Consider the following 21,492-nt stretch of genomic DNA (forward strand, 5'->3'; position numbering starts at 1 on the left):
GCATTACGAGAGGGAGGGATGATGCCTGTAATTACTCATTGTGCCCGTTGTGAGCACAGCCAATGGTCGGCCCGAGAGGTGGACGCTGGGTTAATTGTTTCGTCGCTCCCGCCTTTGAGAAGTGCTCTCTGATAATGGCCCCCACACGTCCCCTTGTTCTATCACCTTTCCACCCCTCCTGCGGCGTAGCTGATGCAGTGTGTGATTTTGTGCAGATAGTGAACGAGCATGTCGACGTTGCTGGATCTGAAGAGCAGTGTGCTGAGGCAGGTGCAGAGGAGCCAGTCCCTGAGGACCAGGAGGGAGCCACTGTCCAGCACCAGCGCTGGAGGGAGTCCCCCGCCGCTCACCCGCCGCTCTGGCACCATCGTACACAGGTGAGTCTGTACCACGAGAGCTCACTCTCTCAAAATTAAGGCTTCCATTGCAACCGAAAAGGCTTTTACTGCTGAACCCGCTTCTTTATTCACCAGTGCTATTCTATTTGTACTTTAAAAAGCTAATTGTTACCTTATAGGAGAAGCAGAACACAGTCCAGGACTTAATACCACCGATGTAAAGCACCAGTACCAGTACCAGGCTGGACAATAATTAAATATCAATATGTATCGCGATATAATTTTTTTCAATAACGGTGATATGGTTTTTAAACACATTTCCTATATATCGATATACCAGTGTTTCTCATACATTGATTTATTTGTGGCGTTTGACTTTGTTGAATAAACATGAGCACTACACGTTTCAAAATCAAAACGCGTCGCGGGTGTTTTATATGAATATATCTCTGAAGGGAACCGACTGTCTTCAGAAAAGTTTCGATGACATTTTCATTTGATCTGATAAAGTCGTGTTCATGAGCGGAGCTGCTTTGATTACAGCCGTTACGGGGGAAACCGCTAGTTCTGCCGCTCTCACAGCGCCTCCTGCTGGCAGACAATCAGATTGCATTTTCAAGAATAAGCCCGTCTCAAGCAACATGCTTTTGTTGTTGCTCAATTTTTTTTTTGGTTTTCTGCAGCAACTCAGAGCACTATTCATACTCTTAATCCTGGCTGAAGCACATTTATTTCAATCTATAAGAACAATCAGCCTACACTACCAGTCAAATGTTTTTGAACAGTAAGGTTTTAACGGTTTTTTTTTGTTTGTTTTATAAAGAATTCTCATCAGTTCACCAAGCCTGCATTTTTTTGATCCAAAGTACAGCGAAAACAGTACAATTTTGAAATATGTTTACTATTTAAAATAACTGTTTTCTGTTTGAATATATTTTAAAATGCAATTTATTCCTATAATCAAAGCAAAATTTTCAGCATCATTTCTCCAGTCTTCAGTGTCACATGATCCTTCAGAAATCAGTCTAATATGCTGATTTGCTGATGATCAATATTTAAAACAGTTGAGTACATATTTTTCAGGATTCTTTGAATAGAAAGACCCAAAGATCAGCATTTATCTGAAATAAAAAGCTTTTGTTACATCTATACACTATTCCATTCAAAACCTTGGAGTCAGTATAATTTATTTATTTTTATTTGTTTGGAAAGAAATAATAGAAATGAATACTTTTATTTAGCAAGGATGCTTTAAATTGATCAAAAGTGATTGATAAAGACATTTATAATGTTACTAAAGATTTGTATTTCAGATAAATGCTGTTTTTCTGAACTTTCTATTCATCAAAGAAACCTGCAAAAATTCTACTTAGCGGTTTTCGACATTATAATAAATGTTTTTTTTAGCAGTATATCAGAATGATTTCTCATGTGACTGGAGTAATGATGCTAAAAATTCAGCTTTGAAATCACAGGAATAAATTACATTTTAAAATATTTTAAAATAGAAAACAGTTTTTAAATAGCAAAAATATTTCAAAATGTTACCGTTTTTGCTGTATTTTGGATAAAATAAATGCAAGCTTGGTGAGCAGAAGATAATTCTTTAAAAAAACATAAAAAATCATACTGTTCAAAAACCTTTGAGCGGTAATGTATGTTAGCCTATAGTTTGAAGTTAAAGATATTAATATTAATAAGGTGAGTCTGAGATGTTTATTTGACAGTGATTTCACATTTCTTGTTTGTATGAAGGCTAAATACAAATAAAAGGTGAACATTATTTATTTGTGTGTTTTATTTATATATATATATATATATATATATATATATATATATATATATATATATATATAAATAATATATATATATAAAATATATAGTTTTATAGGAGGAGGTTTTGTAGACTTGGTTTTTATGAGGCTTTTTTTAAAATAGATTTCATATCGATATCGGAATTATATCGTATCGACCAAAATTAAGAAATATATCGTGATATAAATTTTGGCCATATCGTCCAGCCCTAACCAGTACAATGATTTATGTTTTCTAAAGAAGAGAATAGTTGTAATCTCTAAAGAACAATGAAATCAATTCAATTAGTATTTGTATGTATTGTGCTTCTCACAATGCATTGTTCCAAAGCTGCTTTACAAAGAAGAGTGCCATTCAAATCTCCCAGAGAGCAAGACGAAGATGACAGTGGAAAAAGTGAATATATTTAAGGAATGGGGAAGAAAGTTCGGAAAGGCCATGGCCTACATTCTCACACTGACACATGCGTAAAACATTGGCAACACATTTCAAATTTCAAGTGCAGTTAAAATTTTCAATTTTCTATTTTCATATATTTTAAAATGTAATTTATTCCTGTGATGCAAAGCTGAATTTTCAGCACCATTATTCCAGTCTTCGGTGTCACATGTTTCCTTAGAAATCAGTCTAATATGCTGATTTGCTGCTCAAGAAACATTCTTCTTATAAAAACATATTATTATCAATGGTTTTAAACAGTTTTTGTTGAAACTGTGACTGTGATTTTTTTGTTACAGTGTAAATGTCTTTACTTTTGATCTGTTTAATGCATTCCTTGTTTTTTTTAAAATAATAATGTACTGATCACAAATTTTAAACAGTGCAATAATTTATAATTGATCATCTGCCACTAACTAGAAGCGGCAGCAAATCATTTTGTTGTGTCTTTGTGCAAACATAAACAACTAATTGGCTGCTGATAAAGAGGCTGCATTTTATTCATTTAAAAATGTCTTTGGTGTTGCCAGATGTGTAAACTAAAGGCTAGTTAAAAAGTATGAGCACTTCGATATGTCCTATGTGTTAATATTATACTTCAGTTCAGAAAATAATTTGCACCCACAAAGTGTAATTTCTTGGTTGCTTATAGTAATACAGTAGAGGTTAATACACTTAACAAATGGAGGGTAATTGTTTCAATGTTCCTAATGCTTCGAGTTGTGTATTGATCTATTAACTTCCTCCAGATCTTAGCAGATGGTGGCATGACTGTCCATGAACAGGCCAGTGACTCATTTAGCTCTTGAACGCCTACTGTGTCTATAGTACATTCATGCTTTGAGAATGACTCAATCTCAACACCTTGTTATATCACATTTCAATTTGATCGTTGTTAAGAATTCAGTATAAGAAGGCCTTTGTGCAGATCATGCAACAATTACCTTTCTGGCTCAGTACAGTATTACCAGGCTTTTTCTTTTCCATTCAGGCCAGGTTTTTTTTAGACAATTTCCAAATAGCAAAGATAAAAGTGGTTTGGTCTCTGTGATTAGCGAAGAGTGATAATGCAAGTCAGTTTGATCGTCATGAAAAGGGAAAGAATGTCCTAATACCAGAGGCTATAAATATAATATGGCTTAAGTGTTTTCCAGCACATCTCCACAGGTGTTACAAGGACAGAACATGTTTTTTTTTATCCTATCTGGCGTATTTGCCACTTTTTATACTTGTAAAGATATCACTTTGACTTATTGTCCTAGGTCACATGACCGTCAGTGCTATATGATCAACTTCACGTCCATAAACGTATGTGGAGAACAGGTTCACTGCTGTAGGTAAACAAAGTCGATTGTTTTTCAGCCGTCCTCTCTGTCTGTCTTGTTTTGATTCCTTTTCGACTGATTTCAAAGCCAAAGGTAATGATGGGCATATGAACATTGAGGTTTCTATAGCAACCAAAACACGTCTGCTTTATTTTTAATGACTGCACCTCTTCTGTCTAGGATGGAAAACACCTGTTACGTGTAGAGCTGAACTAAATGATTGTTTTGCACTTGATTTGATGTAGCCTACCCTTCTCCGCTAATGTTTTTATACCGTACACGAGGGTGATTTCTGTCATTGGCAGCCAGATGTAACTAGCATTGGTTAATGCACGCAATCCCTCCATTGTTTTTCTAACTAGCAGCTGGACTAGATAGGATTCGGTCAGCCTCCTATGAGACTCTGAAGTGCGTTAGCCGCTGTTGCCTCGGGCTATATGACTGTCACCATTAGGTCTGCAGAAAGCTGTTTGTCTCCTTCATTAACACCAAAGAGAACTAATACCTGTAACCCAGATACTCACTCATTAATATTATGCAAATGATACAAAGCTGTGCGGATCATCCCGTCCTTATTCACATCACAGGTGATTACAGCCTGCGTAAGATCTACAGATCTTCAATGGAAACGTTTGAAAACGATTATGCAGAGTAAGATCCCAACCTACTGCGCAAAGACATGTCCAAACGACGTCTTTTGTACGTCATTTTTGAACGTCCAATTTTTTTTATTTGAAAAACTATAACATACAACATGTTATCAAGAAACAAAATAATAATAAAAAGAAAAAGATAGAAAGACAAATTACAACAAATAAAATAGTTCTTACATTGAACGTCCAATTTTGGTCCCCTGAAGGTGCAGACTGTGACGCCAGATGACGTCTTTTTTCCAACGTCTACCGAAGGTCCAATATTGACGTCCACAGGACCTCTGTGTAAGGGCTAAATGTAGGCCAAATGTGGTCGTTGTGGACGTCTTTTCTACATCAAACTAAAACTCATTTTAGACATCAATTTATACTGCTTATATGCTCTGTACATAACTGTAGTCCCATTTCAGAAGGTGGCATACTGTTCAAGTTCATTTTCCTGTAGCTTCATTTGATGGTCTCAGCAGCACATGATAAATGGAAAAGCATACAAAGGTGTAGTGCACTTCCAATTCAATCCTGCTGCTAAGCCAAACGAAGCTACAGGAAAAAGGTCCTTCACCTTCTGGAAACATTGGGGAAGTCGTGGCCTAATGGTTAGAGAGTCGGCCTCGTAATCCAAAGGTTGCGGGTTCGAGTCTCGGGCCGGCAGGGATTGTAGGTGGGGGGAGTGAATGTCCAGCGCTCTCTCCACCCTCAAAACCACGACTGAGGTGCCCTTGAGCAAGGCACCGAACCCCCCACTGCTCCCCGGGCGCCGCAGCATAAATGGCTGCCCACTGCTCCGTGTGTGTGTGTTCACTGCTGTATGTGCGCACGCTGGATGGGTTAAATGCAGAGCACGAATTCCGAGTATGGGTCACCATACCTGGCAGTATGTCACTTCACTTCACATGGGACTACAGTTATAAACAGGTTTACAAATAAATCACAACTCAATTACCACTCACTTATTTCCATCTTTATTGTTTTTAACTGGCACAAACGTCACTAATAAGCTTTTGAGTAGTTACATTTCCTGCCACCTACCATTAAAATCAAGGAAAATAATTTAATGGCTTGCATACATCAATTCAATGTTGAGCATCGTAACCTAAAAACTTTTGTAACCTAAAAACTTTGTAAAATCAACACGTGGTACAAAAAAATAAAATAAAGGTTTCACAGCCCACCTTGCGTGGGTCTGTACCACAACAAATGTACAACAATAAAAAAATAAAGTGTTTAACCAAATTCGTTTTGTGGTAAAATTGAACCATAAGCAACTATATTAAAAAAGGAAAGGACAATGTACAAAAGATTCTCCACAATGGATAATCAGTCCTGAGTGACTGCTGCGTGTCCTCCACCTCCACTTCTTTGCGGTGCATGCTTCAGATGCTCTGAAGCGGTCATCCTTATGAAGTCCTCTGTTGCTGTGTTATCAAATTTCATGGCTGCATCTGCACAAGTAGAAAGAGACAAATGATTAGAAATATGCAAAGGCAATCTGCAGTCATACACCAAGTCCCCATATTTGTAAGCAAAAACGTGTTTACTATGCATCCATTACCAATACTGGATTAATACAAAACCACCTCATCAAATGTTAAAATTGCCATGGTAGACAGTTAGCAGTGGATTTTAAATGTAAACTGGGAAGGAAATGTTTTGTCCAATCAAGACTGGCAGGAGCTAATTACATTTCCTTGGTCAACATGAAACATAGGCTTACCTTTTATTGCTCTATAAACCTGTGTCTTCTCCAAAGATTTCTTGCCCTTTTTCCCCTTCCCCTTGATAATGAATTGCGCCATCAGGGCATTAGTGAAGAGCCTAAAGAAAAATAAATTACATTTATAAATCAACAAATCATATGTAGGAATAACATTACACATCACATAAAACCTTTATACTACGTCCCTCCTTTTAACCCTCTACAACAAATCTTGTCAAGAACAGCTTGTCTATAAGCTGACGATGCATTGTGTTGTGAACTTGAGTATTTTTAATTGAAAAATGCAAAAAAAGTACCAAGGGTTAAGCAAGGAAAAGGCAAATAAACACTTGCAGTCTGGTCCACACCCAGAAAAACATTGAACACCACCCTATCACACACACACTTCATACTGTATGTAGAAACATGCCTGTCCAGGACTTTGTGGACACAGTCCTTAGTGTTCTTCCCTCCAATTCTTGAAATCTGTAGCACCTGTTGGAATAAATTATGATAAAGTTGACTGGTACTCACCAGAGGAACCTAACAGTGTACGAGTGCACTGTATTGTGTTATGCTAAGCTATCCATTACTTCCAGAATTGTAAAACCTACCAGGATATCAAAGGCTTGTGCATCACAGAGGCGTTGCTCCTCTCTCTCAAAATCCTCTAAGGTCTCCATCTAAACCCTGACTAAATGGTGTCAAGAGAACCACCTCTCACTCAACATCGACAAGACCAAGGAGCTGGTGGTGGATTTCAGGAGACAGAGCAGAGAACACACACCCATCACCATCGACATGACACCTGTGGAGCGAGTAAACAGCTTCAAATTCCTCGGTGTTCACATCACTGAGGATCTCACATGGTCCGCTCACACAGATGCAGTGCTGAAGAAGACACACCAACGCCTCTTCTTCCTGAGACGGCTGAGGAAGTTTGGAATGAGCCCCAGCATCCTCAGATCATTCTACACCTGCACTGTGGAGAGCATCCTGACAGGCTGCATCACCGCCTGGTTTGGAAACAGCACTGCTGGCAACCGCAAAGCTCTGCAAAGGGTCGTGCGAACTGCCCGTCACATTGTTGGAGGTGAGCTTCCCTCCCTCCAGGACATCTACACCAGGCGGTGTATAAAGAAAGCCCGGAGGATCATCAATGACTCCAGCCACCCGTCCCACAGACTGCTCTCTCTGCTGCCCTCAGGAAGACGTCTCCGCAGCATCCGATCCCGCACTAGCCGACTGAGGGATAGCTTTTTTCCTCAGGCTATCAGGCTAATGAACAGTAAAAACTAATACACCCTACAGCACACTCCCACTTTACAATATACCACGCACTGCACTTTAATTCCAATACAGTTCAAACTGGACTACCAGTACACTACTGCACAAATACAACAATCTTTTTGCCAGCACTGGATACCATCCAATGCACATCCATGACATTTGCACACCCGGTTTATATATAATCTGCTGCATCTTCGCATATTACTGTGTGTATATAACGTAGAATGTGTACTACATACTGTGTATAATGTGTATCGGTAACTGTATGTCTGTCTAATAGTACACTATGTGTACTGAGTATATGTATGTGTATATTACACATTGTCATCTGTATAAGTCTGTACGTATGTATGGTAATATCTATATGTAAATTGTTTATATGCAAATTGTCTATATGTAAATTGTTTCTGCAGTGTCTGGAGCACGCTCTCAAGAATTTCACTCACGAAGGCACACGTGCTGTGGTGATGTGACAATAAAAGTGATTTGATTTGATTTTGATCCTTTCAATGTGCATGGCTGAAGTGGCAGGTTGTGCTTGTTTATAGCAGTTGAGGAGGTCAACCAGCATGTTTAAGACCTTTTTCTGGTACACTGAAATAAACATTTGATTACATTGGTTGTCTCCAATTAGAATAGCAAGGCTAGCTAGCTGGTTCACAATTGTTTTTGTAATCTGCTTCAGTGTTTGTTATTAATACAGTAGGTAGAGTTGGAGTAAAAAAAAAAAAAGCCTCAGACAAAATGTCACATGATAGAAACCACCCTACAATTGACGGTAGAAAACCAAGCCACTGCTATAATTGAAAAGCAGTTTGTGAGGACAGAGGGAATAGTAGAGGAAGAGAGAGAGTGGTACTATTAGAAGTTTCAGTCTCTCTCTCTTGCTCAGTGTCCTGTCGTCTCACACTGCCAATAGATCAATACTTACCATCCCAAGGTTATGGGAATGTCCATCTTCCGTTCTCGGCATCTGCACCACAGAAAGTCAGTTTTAGAAATTACCAAATGACAACTTTCAATAGATTTGGTCGGATTAGAAGAGAAAATAATATATTTAATATTGTAACGATTAGGGGTGCATCGACACTACTCACTGAATTGCAAAATGCTTAGATGAAATTTGTGGTCTTACACAACTCACCATGCCTTGGCCTTTCATAAGGGGGGCTGGTGAGATCACCGTGCCGTGATCTTTCATCATGACTTGACCTGGCGGGGGGCCTGGAGGCATCACTACGGGATCTGTCATTGCATCTGGAGGCGTCACTATGGCGTGATCGGTCATGTCTGGACCTGTGTCGTGACACGTCATGTCTGGACTTGCCGGCATGTCTCAAACCATCACTGTGCCAGGACTTGGACCTGGACCTGTATCTGGAGACATCACTATGTCTGGACCTGATGCTGGATCCACCGCTGGACCTAGTATCATTTAAATTTATTTTAATCACTTGGACATTTCTTTATCTGACATACCCCCTACTGGTTGGCCAACAACAAGGGCTGGAGACCAGTAGAAGACAGTTGCTACTGACGCTGTGCCTTATCCTGTTTCTTTACCTTGAGCGATAGTCATCCCTGTCCCAACCTCTTGCTACATGTCCAGATCCTGAAAAGCACAAAGAATGTTCTTCCATTTCACAAGGCCTGAAAAAAATTTAAAAAGTGACTGTTTAAAGTGTGATGAGATGAATACTCACTGGGTCTTGAAAGCTCTCTTCGCAGAGGGGTTGTGCTTGCATTTTGAGAGCCTGAACAAAAAGACAAAGATTATTCAAAGATGCATTATTGAATTGAAACAAAAAGGTGAGCATTAGTTGTGATGGATATTTAACTGGGCGTCAACGTTTCCCTTCCTGCATTGGCACGCTCCATCAGGCCAGACAAGTCTGAAACATGTGATTGAGCCTGTAACTACTGTCTTGTGTGAAAGAAATCAATACAATACTTGACTCTCAAGCAGAGAGGAACACTTGGTCCTGAATAGACTTTTGCAATTGTTGTTGCAATGGATAGAGTGAATACTCACTGGACATTTCCCTGCACCGAGATCCTGCAGCTTCCACAAGGCTATCCAAGGTTTGATTTACAGAGTCTGAAACACATGAGTCAGCCTATAAGTACTTTCATGTAGTATATACCAAATTAATATTTACCTTACTTAAAGCACTACTTACTGGCAATTTTACACATTTCTTTTGTTAACTTAAAATGCTCTTAATAAGCTAAAAGCAAACAAAAATGTAAGACAATGGGATGGTTGGTGCAAAGGGAAAAGTAAATACTCACGACGAGTGGACGTTTCACTGGCCCCAGATCTGTCTGCACACTCCGCTTGGACAGCCATGGCTTCATCTTCATCAAACACATGAATCAGCCTGTAACTATCATGTTGTGTTTCCACATTAACATGCTTTATAAGTTGCCATCAGTACTCACAAGCATTGTGTAACATGTTGGTGTCCTGAATGGGCTGCAGCTTCTTTGTCGCAGTAGGGTAAACGGGTAGCTTGACACCTATAAAGAGGCAATATAAAAATAAAACTAAGCATATGCACCCCCCCCCCCCCCCCAAAAAAAGTTCTTTAAGAATTTTATTCATTTTGAAACTGGAATTATAAATTCATAATAGAAAATCATTACCCCTGATGCTCTCCTCAAATTGGCCACACTTCACCAGTATTGGCCAGAATTGCACACCACTACTTTTAAAAAGTGGGATGCCATCAATGTTTACACCGAGGTGCACATCATTACTCTCCATCTGATTTAAATAACGGCATATCCCCTTTTCTAAGCCATAGTATCTGTACTGCCCACCACATTTGGGCTCTGTTCTGTTACACTGTGGTGTAGCAAGGAATGTCCGGCAATCCACAAGCAATAGGTGCCCTTGCTTTCTTAATATGGACAATAATCCATTAAGCAATCTGTGTGTCAATTTGTGCTTCAAGGCCCACTGTCTTAGGTCATCTTCAAAGCTGCTGGTCATCTCAGCTTCATCATTTGGTTCCTTTTCTGAGTCAGTAGACCAATAGTCCACATCAGTGTCAAAGTCAAAACTATCTGATGTCCCAGGAACAGTGTGTCACTGATGAAACTATGTGAAGTCCCAGGCACATTGTCATTGCTAGCACTATTTGGAGTCCCAGGTGCACAGTCACATTTTTTTTAATGCCACAATGTTCATCATCGCTGTCAGAATAACATAGAAGTTGATTGAGTTCTCTTTGGCGTTTTCGCCATTCTCTCATCCTTTTAGCCATCTGTAAACACAGATGTGAGCCCAAGTTAAGTTTACTTGTACTGTTTATTTGACTGGGGCAAGTGCAAAGAAAAGGAGGATGAAATCATAGCACCTTGTTTAGGTGGTTTAACGTAGGTGCTCCTAAAGGGCAGAACACCTCAGTCCACGTCCACAATGAAGGAGACACCGCACGCCACCTGACAGAAAGACAAAGGAAACTATAGCTAAAACTAAAGCTTTACAATACTCAGTAGTATTGAGATGGTGTGGATTATATATACACTGAAGATCAGTGTTAAACAAGTAACACTATTAAGTGTTCAAGTTAATTGAGATAAAGAAGAGCAGATTAACACCTGCTGTTAACAAACAGAACTACACTGAGAAAAAATATTTTGTGGTTAAGTAAATACTACATAAAAACAAATGTAATTTCTACATTAAATAATTTAGTTCAGGCAATAATCAAAAAAAGTAAATTCTATAATATTACTCAATTTAAGCTTGTAGAAATTAAAGTTTGAACTTATAAGTATAATTTACTTAGAATTGTTTGTTATGTTTACAAAGATTCTTTAAGTTATGGTCCCATTTTTCCCATCATGCACTGGGGCATGAATAACTAAAAAGGTAAAATCTTTCACTATTTTAGAGTTGCATTTACACTGTTTTATGGTTGCTTTTGTTGTTAAGTTTAGTAACTTACTGTTTTCTGACATCTGGAGTTCATTTTCTATTCAAAAATGACCCATTCGTACTCAAACACTATTCACTGATTGTCACCATCATTGTGTATGGTCATGGTGAACCGAGTATTGAGGTCTCGGTGTTATTTTGGGTAATAATTATTTTGAGTGGACATATTTAAAAAGGATGACAAACTGTCTACTTGCTTATGTTCATGTTAGCAAGTGAACCACATGTTTTAATAGCATATTATTTTCCAATGCTACATTAAGTCAATTTAATAGTGACTGAGTGAAATGTAGCAGTGCAGTATGAAGATCTAAAAGAAGTTACAACTTTAGTTTGGTTCAACTCAATTAATTATATTTGTAATATAAATGAGTTTAAATGTTAAGTTAACACAACTTGAAATTACTTAGTACATTATATCATATTGCATGTTTTAAGTAAAGAATGTTGAGTGAACTCAAATATTTAAGTTCATATAACAAAAATTATCTTTGTTATTTTACTTAAAATAAACAAGTTGGGTTTACTTAAAAAGTATGATGCAAAAATGGAGCATATATATTTTAAGTAAATCGAACATCAGTTTTTTACCAGTGTATGGTCATGTGATTTCCCTGATGCGGAAAACGCAGACGGAGTTGCAGAATATGGCAAATATTAGATTCAGTTATTTTTAAAACAAGTTATAACTCGTTTTGAAATGCTAACTTAGTTCTTTGACTTGGAAGGGAATACAGTCGTGTTGTTAATCACATAGAGATGCAATGCTAATTGTAACTTAGCCACAGCAGATATAGTTAAGACAAGAAAGCTAATTAAAACAGCTATCACTATAAATACATAAAATCTACTAAGCTAACCGAACTTACCTTCAAGTAGAAAACGATGATTTGATGGAAGCTGAACAAAGCCGAACAGCCACTTGTTTCAGCAGTTCGCGCCGAATGCTTGTTGCCTCGGCCAATCAGAGTGGCGTTTACGGTTGGGTCATGATGACGTGATACCTCATAAAATTGTATATGTAACTAACCGGTCCAAAGACAATTAAAATAAACAAGTAACGTTAAGTTAGAGGAAAAACAGTAAAATAAACATGTACTCAATAAATACTTAAATAACAAATAATGTTTCATCACAAATAACCTATATTGATATGCATTAACCATGTTGATAACAACAATGTTGATATTTGTCTTAAATAAAATAAATATTACATTCATGTCAATTTCCTGCACATGTCTTAGACGTCCAAAAAAGTTACCTAGTCCGACGTTCAAATGTTGAACTGCATATTGACATCCAAATGGGGTCTCGGTTAGACGTCCAAATAGCGGACCTAGTTTGCACGTCGTGTAGGACCGATGGACGCAATATAGACATAATCTGCACGTCCGTCAGACGTCTAATGTTTAGTGGGAATGCAGGCACAGATTGAGAGATTACTCTATTACTATTTTATTACTCATTAGGCTTCCTTTTTATTTTGTAAAAATACATACTTTTTACAAGCTTTCTTAGCTGTATTTTACGGAGCCCCTTAGAGCTCATGGTGGTGGAAAGATTTCGGGGTGGGTGAAAAAAATTTGGGGTGGGAGGAAAAAATATTTTTCAAATCTTTTGTGTTCTCTCGCAAAACTTTTGCGTTCCCTCGCAAAACTTTGCGTTCTTTCACAAAGATGTTTGCGTTCTCTCGCAAAACTTTGTGTTCCCTCGCAAAACTTTGCGTTCTCAAGTTTTGCGAGGGAACGCAAACATCTTTGCGAGAGAACGCAAAGTTTTGCGAGGGAACGCAAACATCTTTGCGAGAGAACGCAAAGTTTTGCGAGAGAACGCAAAGTTTCTCGAGGGAACGCAAAGTTTTGCGAGGGAACGCAAACATCTTTACGAGAGAATGCAAAGTTTTGCGAGGGAACGCAAACATCTTTGCGAGAGAACGCAAAGTTTTGCGAGAGAACGCAAAAGATTTGAAAAATATCTTTTCCTCCCATCCCGCATTTTTTTCACCCACCCTGAAATCTTTCCACCACCATGAGCTCTAAGGGGCTCTGTAGTATTTGTACCTTTTGTCAACACTTGCCGATATTTATGAGAGCATTTAAAAAAACATGAAGTTTTCCCACTGTCTTCAAAGTAGGTGTTCATGTCTTGTTATGTTCAGGATTGTTTCGCTAGATAAGATACTTATTCCTTAGCTGGGATCGTGTAGAGCCCTTTGAAGCTGCATTGAAACAGCAGTTTGGACCTTCAACCTGTTGGCCACCATTGAAGTCCACTATATGGAGAAAAATCCTGGAATGTTTTACAATAAATACAATATAATTTATAATAATAGCCAATTACAGTACGACCTATAGTAGCAAACTTGCAAACCAAAATGGCTGCAAAATGCAATACAAATGGGGTTGAATATATCGATGGAGCTGAAAAATCACTTTGAAAACATGTTGTAGTCTCATTCTTAATTGTAATCATTTGTGTGTCTGATGTTGTTGACCCATGTTGAGTGGTAGGACAATAAAAACACATTGTGTGAGAATACAGGAGAAGCAGGACTAAACAAACCTCTGAACATTCGGATTAATCCCAAATAATACCCATTTTTCAGTTCTGTAGCCACTGATGTCCCATATCTCCAGAAGCAGAGCAGGGTTTCCCTTATTTTTCAGTTATTGATTAGATCAGACAATTTGTAATAGCTTTCTTGTCCTGGTAGTATCTAATCATGCACACTAATTTGAGTTGATCATTACAGCGAATAGGAGAACATTTTATTTTGTATCGTCAAGCCGACCGCAGCTCAAACTAAAACGCACAGAGAGCAATTTGTCATCATTTTTAAAGGAGAAAGACGTGGAGGGTTTCTCCACCACAAGCTTTTTTTCCTGAGTCACATCATTACAGATATGTTACATGACAAAATGTGAATGATTTTGTTCGCTATGTACTTCTGGTCTGTAAGTGAGTATATAGCTCTAAAGCAAAGGAAAAATGCAAATTATAAGGATGCTAGCTTGATAATTCAGTCTTGAGTTTTGGAACCAAGAATATTAAGCTTCTCTTGTTACATTTGTCTTTCTTTAAAATATAAAAGTGATTATTTGAGCCTGTGACTTAATGAATATAAAAATTTTAAGTATTTCATCCAGTTACCACATATTGTCCAAAGCTAATTACTGCATACTCAGTGTGAAAGCTAATCAAATAAATTGAAAAATGACAGTATGAATGTGAGAAACTATAAGAACCAGACAATAAATGTATATTACAGATTCAATTCTTAATCAGAATAAAGACTTTCGCAAAGACAAGAGGGAGCTGTTATAGTTCAGTGCCATGTTTACTCGATATAATCACCTTGTTGTGAGAGAAACAGCGGTAGGAGCCTGGATGTGTAACTTTCATATAGCTGTGACAGTCATCTAAATGACCTGGTTAAGACAAATATCTTGTATTATGATGCACCCACAGTACACTGCGCAAATTATGAGGAATATGGTTGATTGAGGAAGTCTTTGATTGGGGAAGTCGTGGCCTAATGGTTAGAGAGTCGGACTTGTAATCCGAAGGTTGCGGGTTCGAGTCTCCGGCCGGCAGGAATTGTAGGTGGGGGGAGTGAATGTCCAGCGCTCTCTCCACCCTCAATACCACGACTGAGGTGCCCTTGAGCAAGGCACCGAACCCCCAACTGCTCCCCGGGCGCTGCAGCATAAAATGGCTACCCACTGCTCCGGGTGTGTGTTCACGGTGTGTGTGTGTTCACTGCTGTGTGTGTGCACGTTGGATGGGTTAAATGCAGAGCACGAATTCTGAGTATGGGTCACCATACTTGGCTGAATGTCACTTCACTTTGTTCACTTTTGTTTTCACTTTGTTTCACTTTGATTGGCGGCTGCATTAGAAATTAGCGAATGGAATCAGAGGTAATGAGCTCCATCCAGAATTTTATTTCCTGTTGTGTGGGTGAGCATTAATTTTATTTTTTGCACAAAGTCACCGAAATTATTCGTCTCTAAATGTCACCTTAACCAAAGGATGCTTATTGCATATTTAACATTTAATTTTGCTGCGTTCATCTGATTCATGAGTGCCAAGCCTTATTTTTTTGTTCTATGCCTCTGAAGTCCAGTCGGCGGGAGCTCCAGCATTCATACACTTGTATCTGTGTGTGTTTGTGATATGTCAGTAAATCATTTATTTAAATTTTTTTGCTCTCCAATACAACCTTTGAAGTCTGAATAATGAAAATAAACAATATTGTTAAAATAATAAAAAGCTTCATGGAAAAGTCTGTTTCCTAGCAACATGAATGTGGACGGCCAAATAAGCTTTGTGCCTATTTGTGTGTGTGTGTGTCACTTGCATTCGTATAAATCACAGAAGTTGTAATAATCCATGCCTCCCATGCAATCACTTTTCAAGTGATAACAGCACAGGAAGGTTTAAAAGCTTTGATTGGAGATGTAAAGCCAAGCACAGACTCAAAATGTTCAACACTTTTAAACAGCAAGCTTATTGGTTTTCAGCATCACTCTAAGTAAAATATTACAGCTCAGAGGTCACAATTTATTTACTTTGTCAGTTATGTTTCAGATGTTTCTCTTAAAAGCAAGGTAGGTGATTTGGTTCAAAACATTTTTTTTATGCTGGTTGAAAGTCTCTTCACATCCTGATAGCAATCACTAAATTTAAGGGATAGTTCAGACAAAAATTAATATTCTGTCATTAATTACTCCAAATCCGTAAGACCTTCATTCATCTTCGGAACAAAAATTAAGATATGTTTGATGAAATTCAAGAACATTCTGACCCTGCTTAGACAGCAACGCAACTAACACGTTCAAGGCTCAGGAAGGTAAGGACATCAATAAAATAGTCCATGTGACATCAGTGGTTCAGCCTTAATTTTATGAAGCTATGAGAAAACAAAAATATCTTAATTTGTGTTCCGAAGATGAACAAATGTCTTATGGGTTTGGAAAAACATGAAGGTGAGTAATTAATGACAGGATTTTCATTTTTGGGTAAACAACCCTTGAATGTATTAATATGTATTTATATGAACTGTGGAATTCATAGTACTATAAAATGTGTGTCCAATCATATCCCTTGGTCGAATGGCTATGATAGGCTGTCCTACTTGCCTGTCAACATATGTATTTGCCTACCTCTGTGCACCTTGTTCACGAAGACATGATATGTCATCATTGTGTTCCATTACGCTATTGCTGAGAGACCGAGAATGGAAGGCGTTATTATTGTAATATTATGCGCTTACTGTGATATTTTCTCACCTGTGAATGAGACATGAGGTAATCTGACAGCGTTGCATTCAATCCTCCACCAACACTGTCTGTCATCGTGTCACTGGTTAGCCTCCACTGCCTGTGCGTGTTCATGTGTTTTGGAGGAGGTGTGGCTTTGGAGAGTGATTTGGAGGGAGGATGGGATTTTATGCTTTCAAAGCTAGCTTGCTATTGGTAGCCTCTCCGAAATCACCTACCATACCTTTAAAATTCCTCAGGAGAAATAAAAACAGAAACAAATGAGGCCTGTATGTTGTTGACATACAGTAAGAGTATACAGCTACAAAATTAATTCTGTTAACAGAGCTCAGATCACTTGGTTTCGAAGGAATTTGACGCTCTGAAGTGTTTGTTAAGAGTTTATATCAGAATATCTGACTTTTGATAGCATACTTTGGTATCTTGGCACAGTTTTGACTCTCTGGAGATTTTTTCTGAAGCTCTAGAGGAGATGACTAAGGTCTTTTCCCAGGAGACAAAATCTAAGAAACAGGAAACTTAAATGTGCTCTAAGCAAAGTTTTTTGAATACCACATATACAGTGTCCTCACTACTTGACAGATATCATTGAAATATATCACTACCTGTCTCTATCTAATAGTACTAGGCTCTGTAAACAGCTGAAAATAGCGAGAGAAGCAGCCTCTGAAACTAGCCAATCAGAAACAGTCTCTGCCTGTCAATCATTTTGCATGGTTGCCAAGAATGTCTATAATACCTCGAGCAAGTCTGTGATATGATATCTGCCATCTGTGCTCATGGGACCATATTTTATTTAAACCAATCACCTGAGTCGAAAATCTCACGTGATTAATTACTCCGGAGCTGCTCACGACAACACGGATTAGCTGATGGCATCATAAGAACAGGGAAAACATTAGGCTGCATGCAAAATTGCATACTCTCTGAGTAGATACTTCTTTTGAAAAAGTACTTTCTTAGAGACCTTTAAAAAAGTATGTTCTATAATATAGTAAGAATGTGTCTATATAGTATGGATAAATGGAATCCGGATGTAGGCTAATACATCTGTCATGTTGTCATTGTCATGTGACCTTCTATGACAATGACAATGAAAAACAAGGCCAGAATACAAGGCTCAAAAGGCTCAGGATACAAGGGGCGCATTTGAGGCCTAATGGTTAGAGAGTCGTACTTGTAACCAAAAGATTGCGGTTTCGAGTCTCGGTATCGGCAGGGAATGTAGGTGGGGAGAGTGAATGATCAGTGCTCTCTTCCACCTTCAGTACCACAATATTCAATACCACCTTCAATGCCTCTTCTTTTTTAAATCCCCCTAAAACCTAAACAGTGTCAGTAATCAAGCTGTTTTGACATAGGCGGAGCCATGGGGACTTGGGGCAAAAATGTCACTAAATTGGACAAAAATGCCCCCTGCACAAACAAATTAATTTGTTACGTTTTTTTTAGGTGTTGTGCATTTTAACGAATCACACACAATTCTGATGGGCTTAGCAATGCAATGGCCAATCAGAGGCATTCGGATGAGTCATCACTGAAACTCATCAGTTTTGAGTGTTCACACCTTCACTGACTGAATTCCGGACTCTTGCGAATTCTCTCATCATAAACAACAAAGCGCTGATGTACATACAAGGTAAGTAAGACCGTGTTCACACTTGGCGTCTTTTTTGACTAGAAAAAGTTGACAAGAGCGTTTTTTTAATGAAAAACAAAGCTGGCAGCGTCTGTTACAAATAGCAGCTGAGAGCGTCTTTTGTTGTCATAGCAACAGCTGTAACAGACAGTAGCCTAGCGCTGTGTACTGCAGAAATGTCAAGAAAGAGTAAAAAGTTGGCTCTTGCGTTGGCTTTTGAAGTTAACGGGAAAGAAAATGTCGATTCACAACGACGTTTGTGGGTGCACGACATTATACGGGGAAGGAACCAATATTATGATAGAGTTTTGTGCTCATATCATACAGCTCCTTGTGCTCCGAAACTAGTACGAGCAGTCTATCTACCGGCACCTTCTCAATTTTTCTTCTTGTTGTTATGGAAACGACAGATCTCGCTACTCGCTTGTCATTGGTCAGCTGTCAAAAAGGCGCTTGACGTAGGGCGTTTTTTTCAGAAAAGTTTACATTTTTTCAACTCGAAAAAACGCTCTGAGCTGCAGAAAAAGAAGCCGGTGGTGGCGTTTTAAAAAGCGCTCAGGACTTTTTTGAAAACACGGTTTACTCCATAGGATTATAATGTAAAACAGACGCCGGCAGCTTCGAAAAAGACGCCAAGTGTGAACACGGCCTAAGAGAGTCATTTCACTGTGTATACAGCTTCAGTGATATTAACGATAGTTTTTTTTAGATTGCTTAAACTCGCAATAGATCAAAGTCAGTGGTAATTTCACTTTCTATATAGCCTACCTATAATTTATTCGCTGTTTGATTAACTGTGGATGACATCCACGTCTGGTTCTTGCCTAAAAAGATGGGTTTATGACGTTTTAATACATTTGACTGCTTTTAGCCTTACCCTGGAGTTGGTTCACCTTCCGCCTATGCGTTTTGGTTTTGCCCACGACCGCTGACAGATTGTCCCATATTAGCATATTTACGTCTTCAGCTAGTTGTATGCTGTCTGCCATTTTCTCCATGCTCGAGCTGCTCTAGCTACAACAATGTGTCGTAAGCAATGCAGGTGTTTTGTATATGTTTGTGGACATAAATGTGAATATAAGATTGTTCATGTTCTCCAAAATCAGAGCCACTGAGAACACAGTGAATTAGTTTTGTTTTTGATGGTAATGCACCACCAAATACACAAAAAAAAAAACATAGGGGTGTGGTGAGCAGTATCTCATTATCATTAAAGAGACATGCTCCAAAACAGGTCACTGTGAACAAAGTTGTTTTTGACAAGGTAAAAAGGGTGTTGTTTTAAACAACCATTGAGGAATTTTAACCAAAGTATGTTGCAAACATTCCATGAAGACCCTAAAGAATCACACCAACTTGTGGATAATGGGCATCCGTTGTCCCCTTTAAATGTGCTTTAATGGAGAAAAAGATGATTTGCAGAACCTTATGGGTTAGGGTGACCATACGGGAAATTTTGACAGGACGCACCATGCCAGGATTTCTGTATTGCCTAAAACATCTAGGTTTTGCCTGTTTGCACTGTGCAGATCGATTGTTGTATGACATTATTTCACGAGAGCTATAGAGAGCAGAGCAGATGGCTCCTTATGCTTTAAAATCGCTCTTGCGGTACTTTGGTGTCATACAATAATCGGTGCGCAGCTTCAAGTGAGTTGAACGAACGAACAAACACGTGTGCGTATTTACGTCGCTTTGATTGTTCCCACCTTCTCATGTGCCACGACTGGTCGATTATGTACAATACCTGCATGTTATTGATCGTATAAATGGCACATATGGCCACCCTACTTATGGTGTAATTACAACATCTACCAGCAGGGCCTCAAGCCACAGTCACACACGTCACAGTCTATGGCGTCTGTTTTAGAACACTAAATTCAATATGTTACATATAATAATAAACACAAAATGTAAAAATATACAGTCAACTGCACTTATTTTACTGCACAACTTTAAAAATTACACAGTGTCATATCAGTCTTCTATTGGCCACACATGGGATACAAATTTGCAAGAGTTCACCAAGCTTTAATTTTTGAATGCCGTGAAAATTGAGCTTATGTTTCCTTTCTTTCACATTTGCACGAGTATGAATGGAAGTCAGCGGAATGAAAACTGTAGGGTTACCTCTCCTTTACAAGGCCATGATAACCAGCCCAACTTTGAGCTTTGGGGTTTGCGGACATGTTTTTGGAGGTTGGGATTTTGGACAGTGGGTGTGTTCTTGAAATGAGCAAAATAGTAGAAGTTAGCAAACCGCTAAAATCGCTTGCAGCACCTTCACTCTTCTTTTTATCTCATTGGCATCTATGAGAATCAACTGAGAAATTAAAGCTATCTCATTTGTGATTTTTTTTTTCTATCTCACTGGTAAGTACAAAACGGTCTAGACAGTCCTAGTATGAATGGAAGTCAGCGGAATGAAAACTGTAGGGTTACCTCTCCTTTACAAGGCCATGATAACCAGCCCAACTTTGAGCTTTGGGGTTTGCGGACATGTTTTTGGAGGTTGGGATTTTGGACAGTGGGTGTGTTCTTGAAATGAGCAAAATAGTAGAAGTTAGCAAACCGCTAAAATCGCTTGCAGCACCTTCACTCTTCTTTTTATCTCATTGGCATCTATGAGAATCAACTGAGAAATTAAAGCTATCTCATTTGTGATTTTTTTTTTTCTATCTCACTGGTAAGTACAAAACGGTCTAGACAGTCCTAGAATTATCAGACAATGATATAATGTGTGGCCTCATTGAGAGTATATTAATATGGATGTATGCGGACTCAAAGTGTCATCCCTAATTCATCTCCTGAGGGAATCCCAGGAGCACTCTGTTGGATATCTGGGGGTGCAGGTATCTAATGCTCACCTGCTGTGATGGTGTTGATAAAGAAATGGTCTGGAGTGTGTGGGCTGGATAAATAATGAGAGATGGGGGCTGGATCTCACTGAGGGGGTCTGACAGCTGTATGGCCATACTAATGCGATCCCCGCTTATTCCTCCACACACTACTGAAGTCAGGCAGGGCAGAGCAGGAGAGATGGGCGATATTCTCTAGGTGCTGCACTCTG

The 21,492-nt window shown here is 38.7% G+C and overlaps 1 protein-coding gene across 1 annotated transcript in view; it reads left to right on the top strand.

The window, feature by feature from the left end:
- Positions 1-228: 228 nt before the first annotated feature.
- Positions 229-21,492, top strand: part of LOC306849703 (BAI1-associated protein 3-like) — a gene marked incomplete at both ends in the record, with an annotated part of 59,349 nt that continues 38,085 nt past the window's right edge. The window contains one exon of the mRNA XM_079384947.1: positions 229-377. Coding sequence (XP_079241073.1) covers positions 229-377 — 149 coding nt within the window. The remainder of the gene's footprint in view (positions 378-21,492) is intronic.

The sequence above is a fragment of the Barbus barbus genome, assembly GCF_936440315.1.
Source record: "Barbus barbus genome assembly, chromosome: 3".
NCBI classification, from domain to species: domain Eukaryota; kingdom Metazoa; phylum Chordata; class Actinopteri; order Cypriniformes; family Cyprinidae; genus Barbus; species Barbus barbus.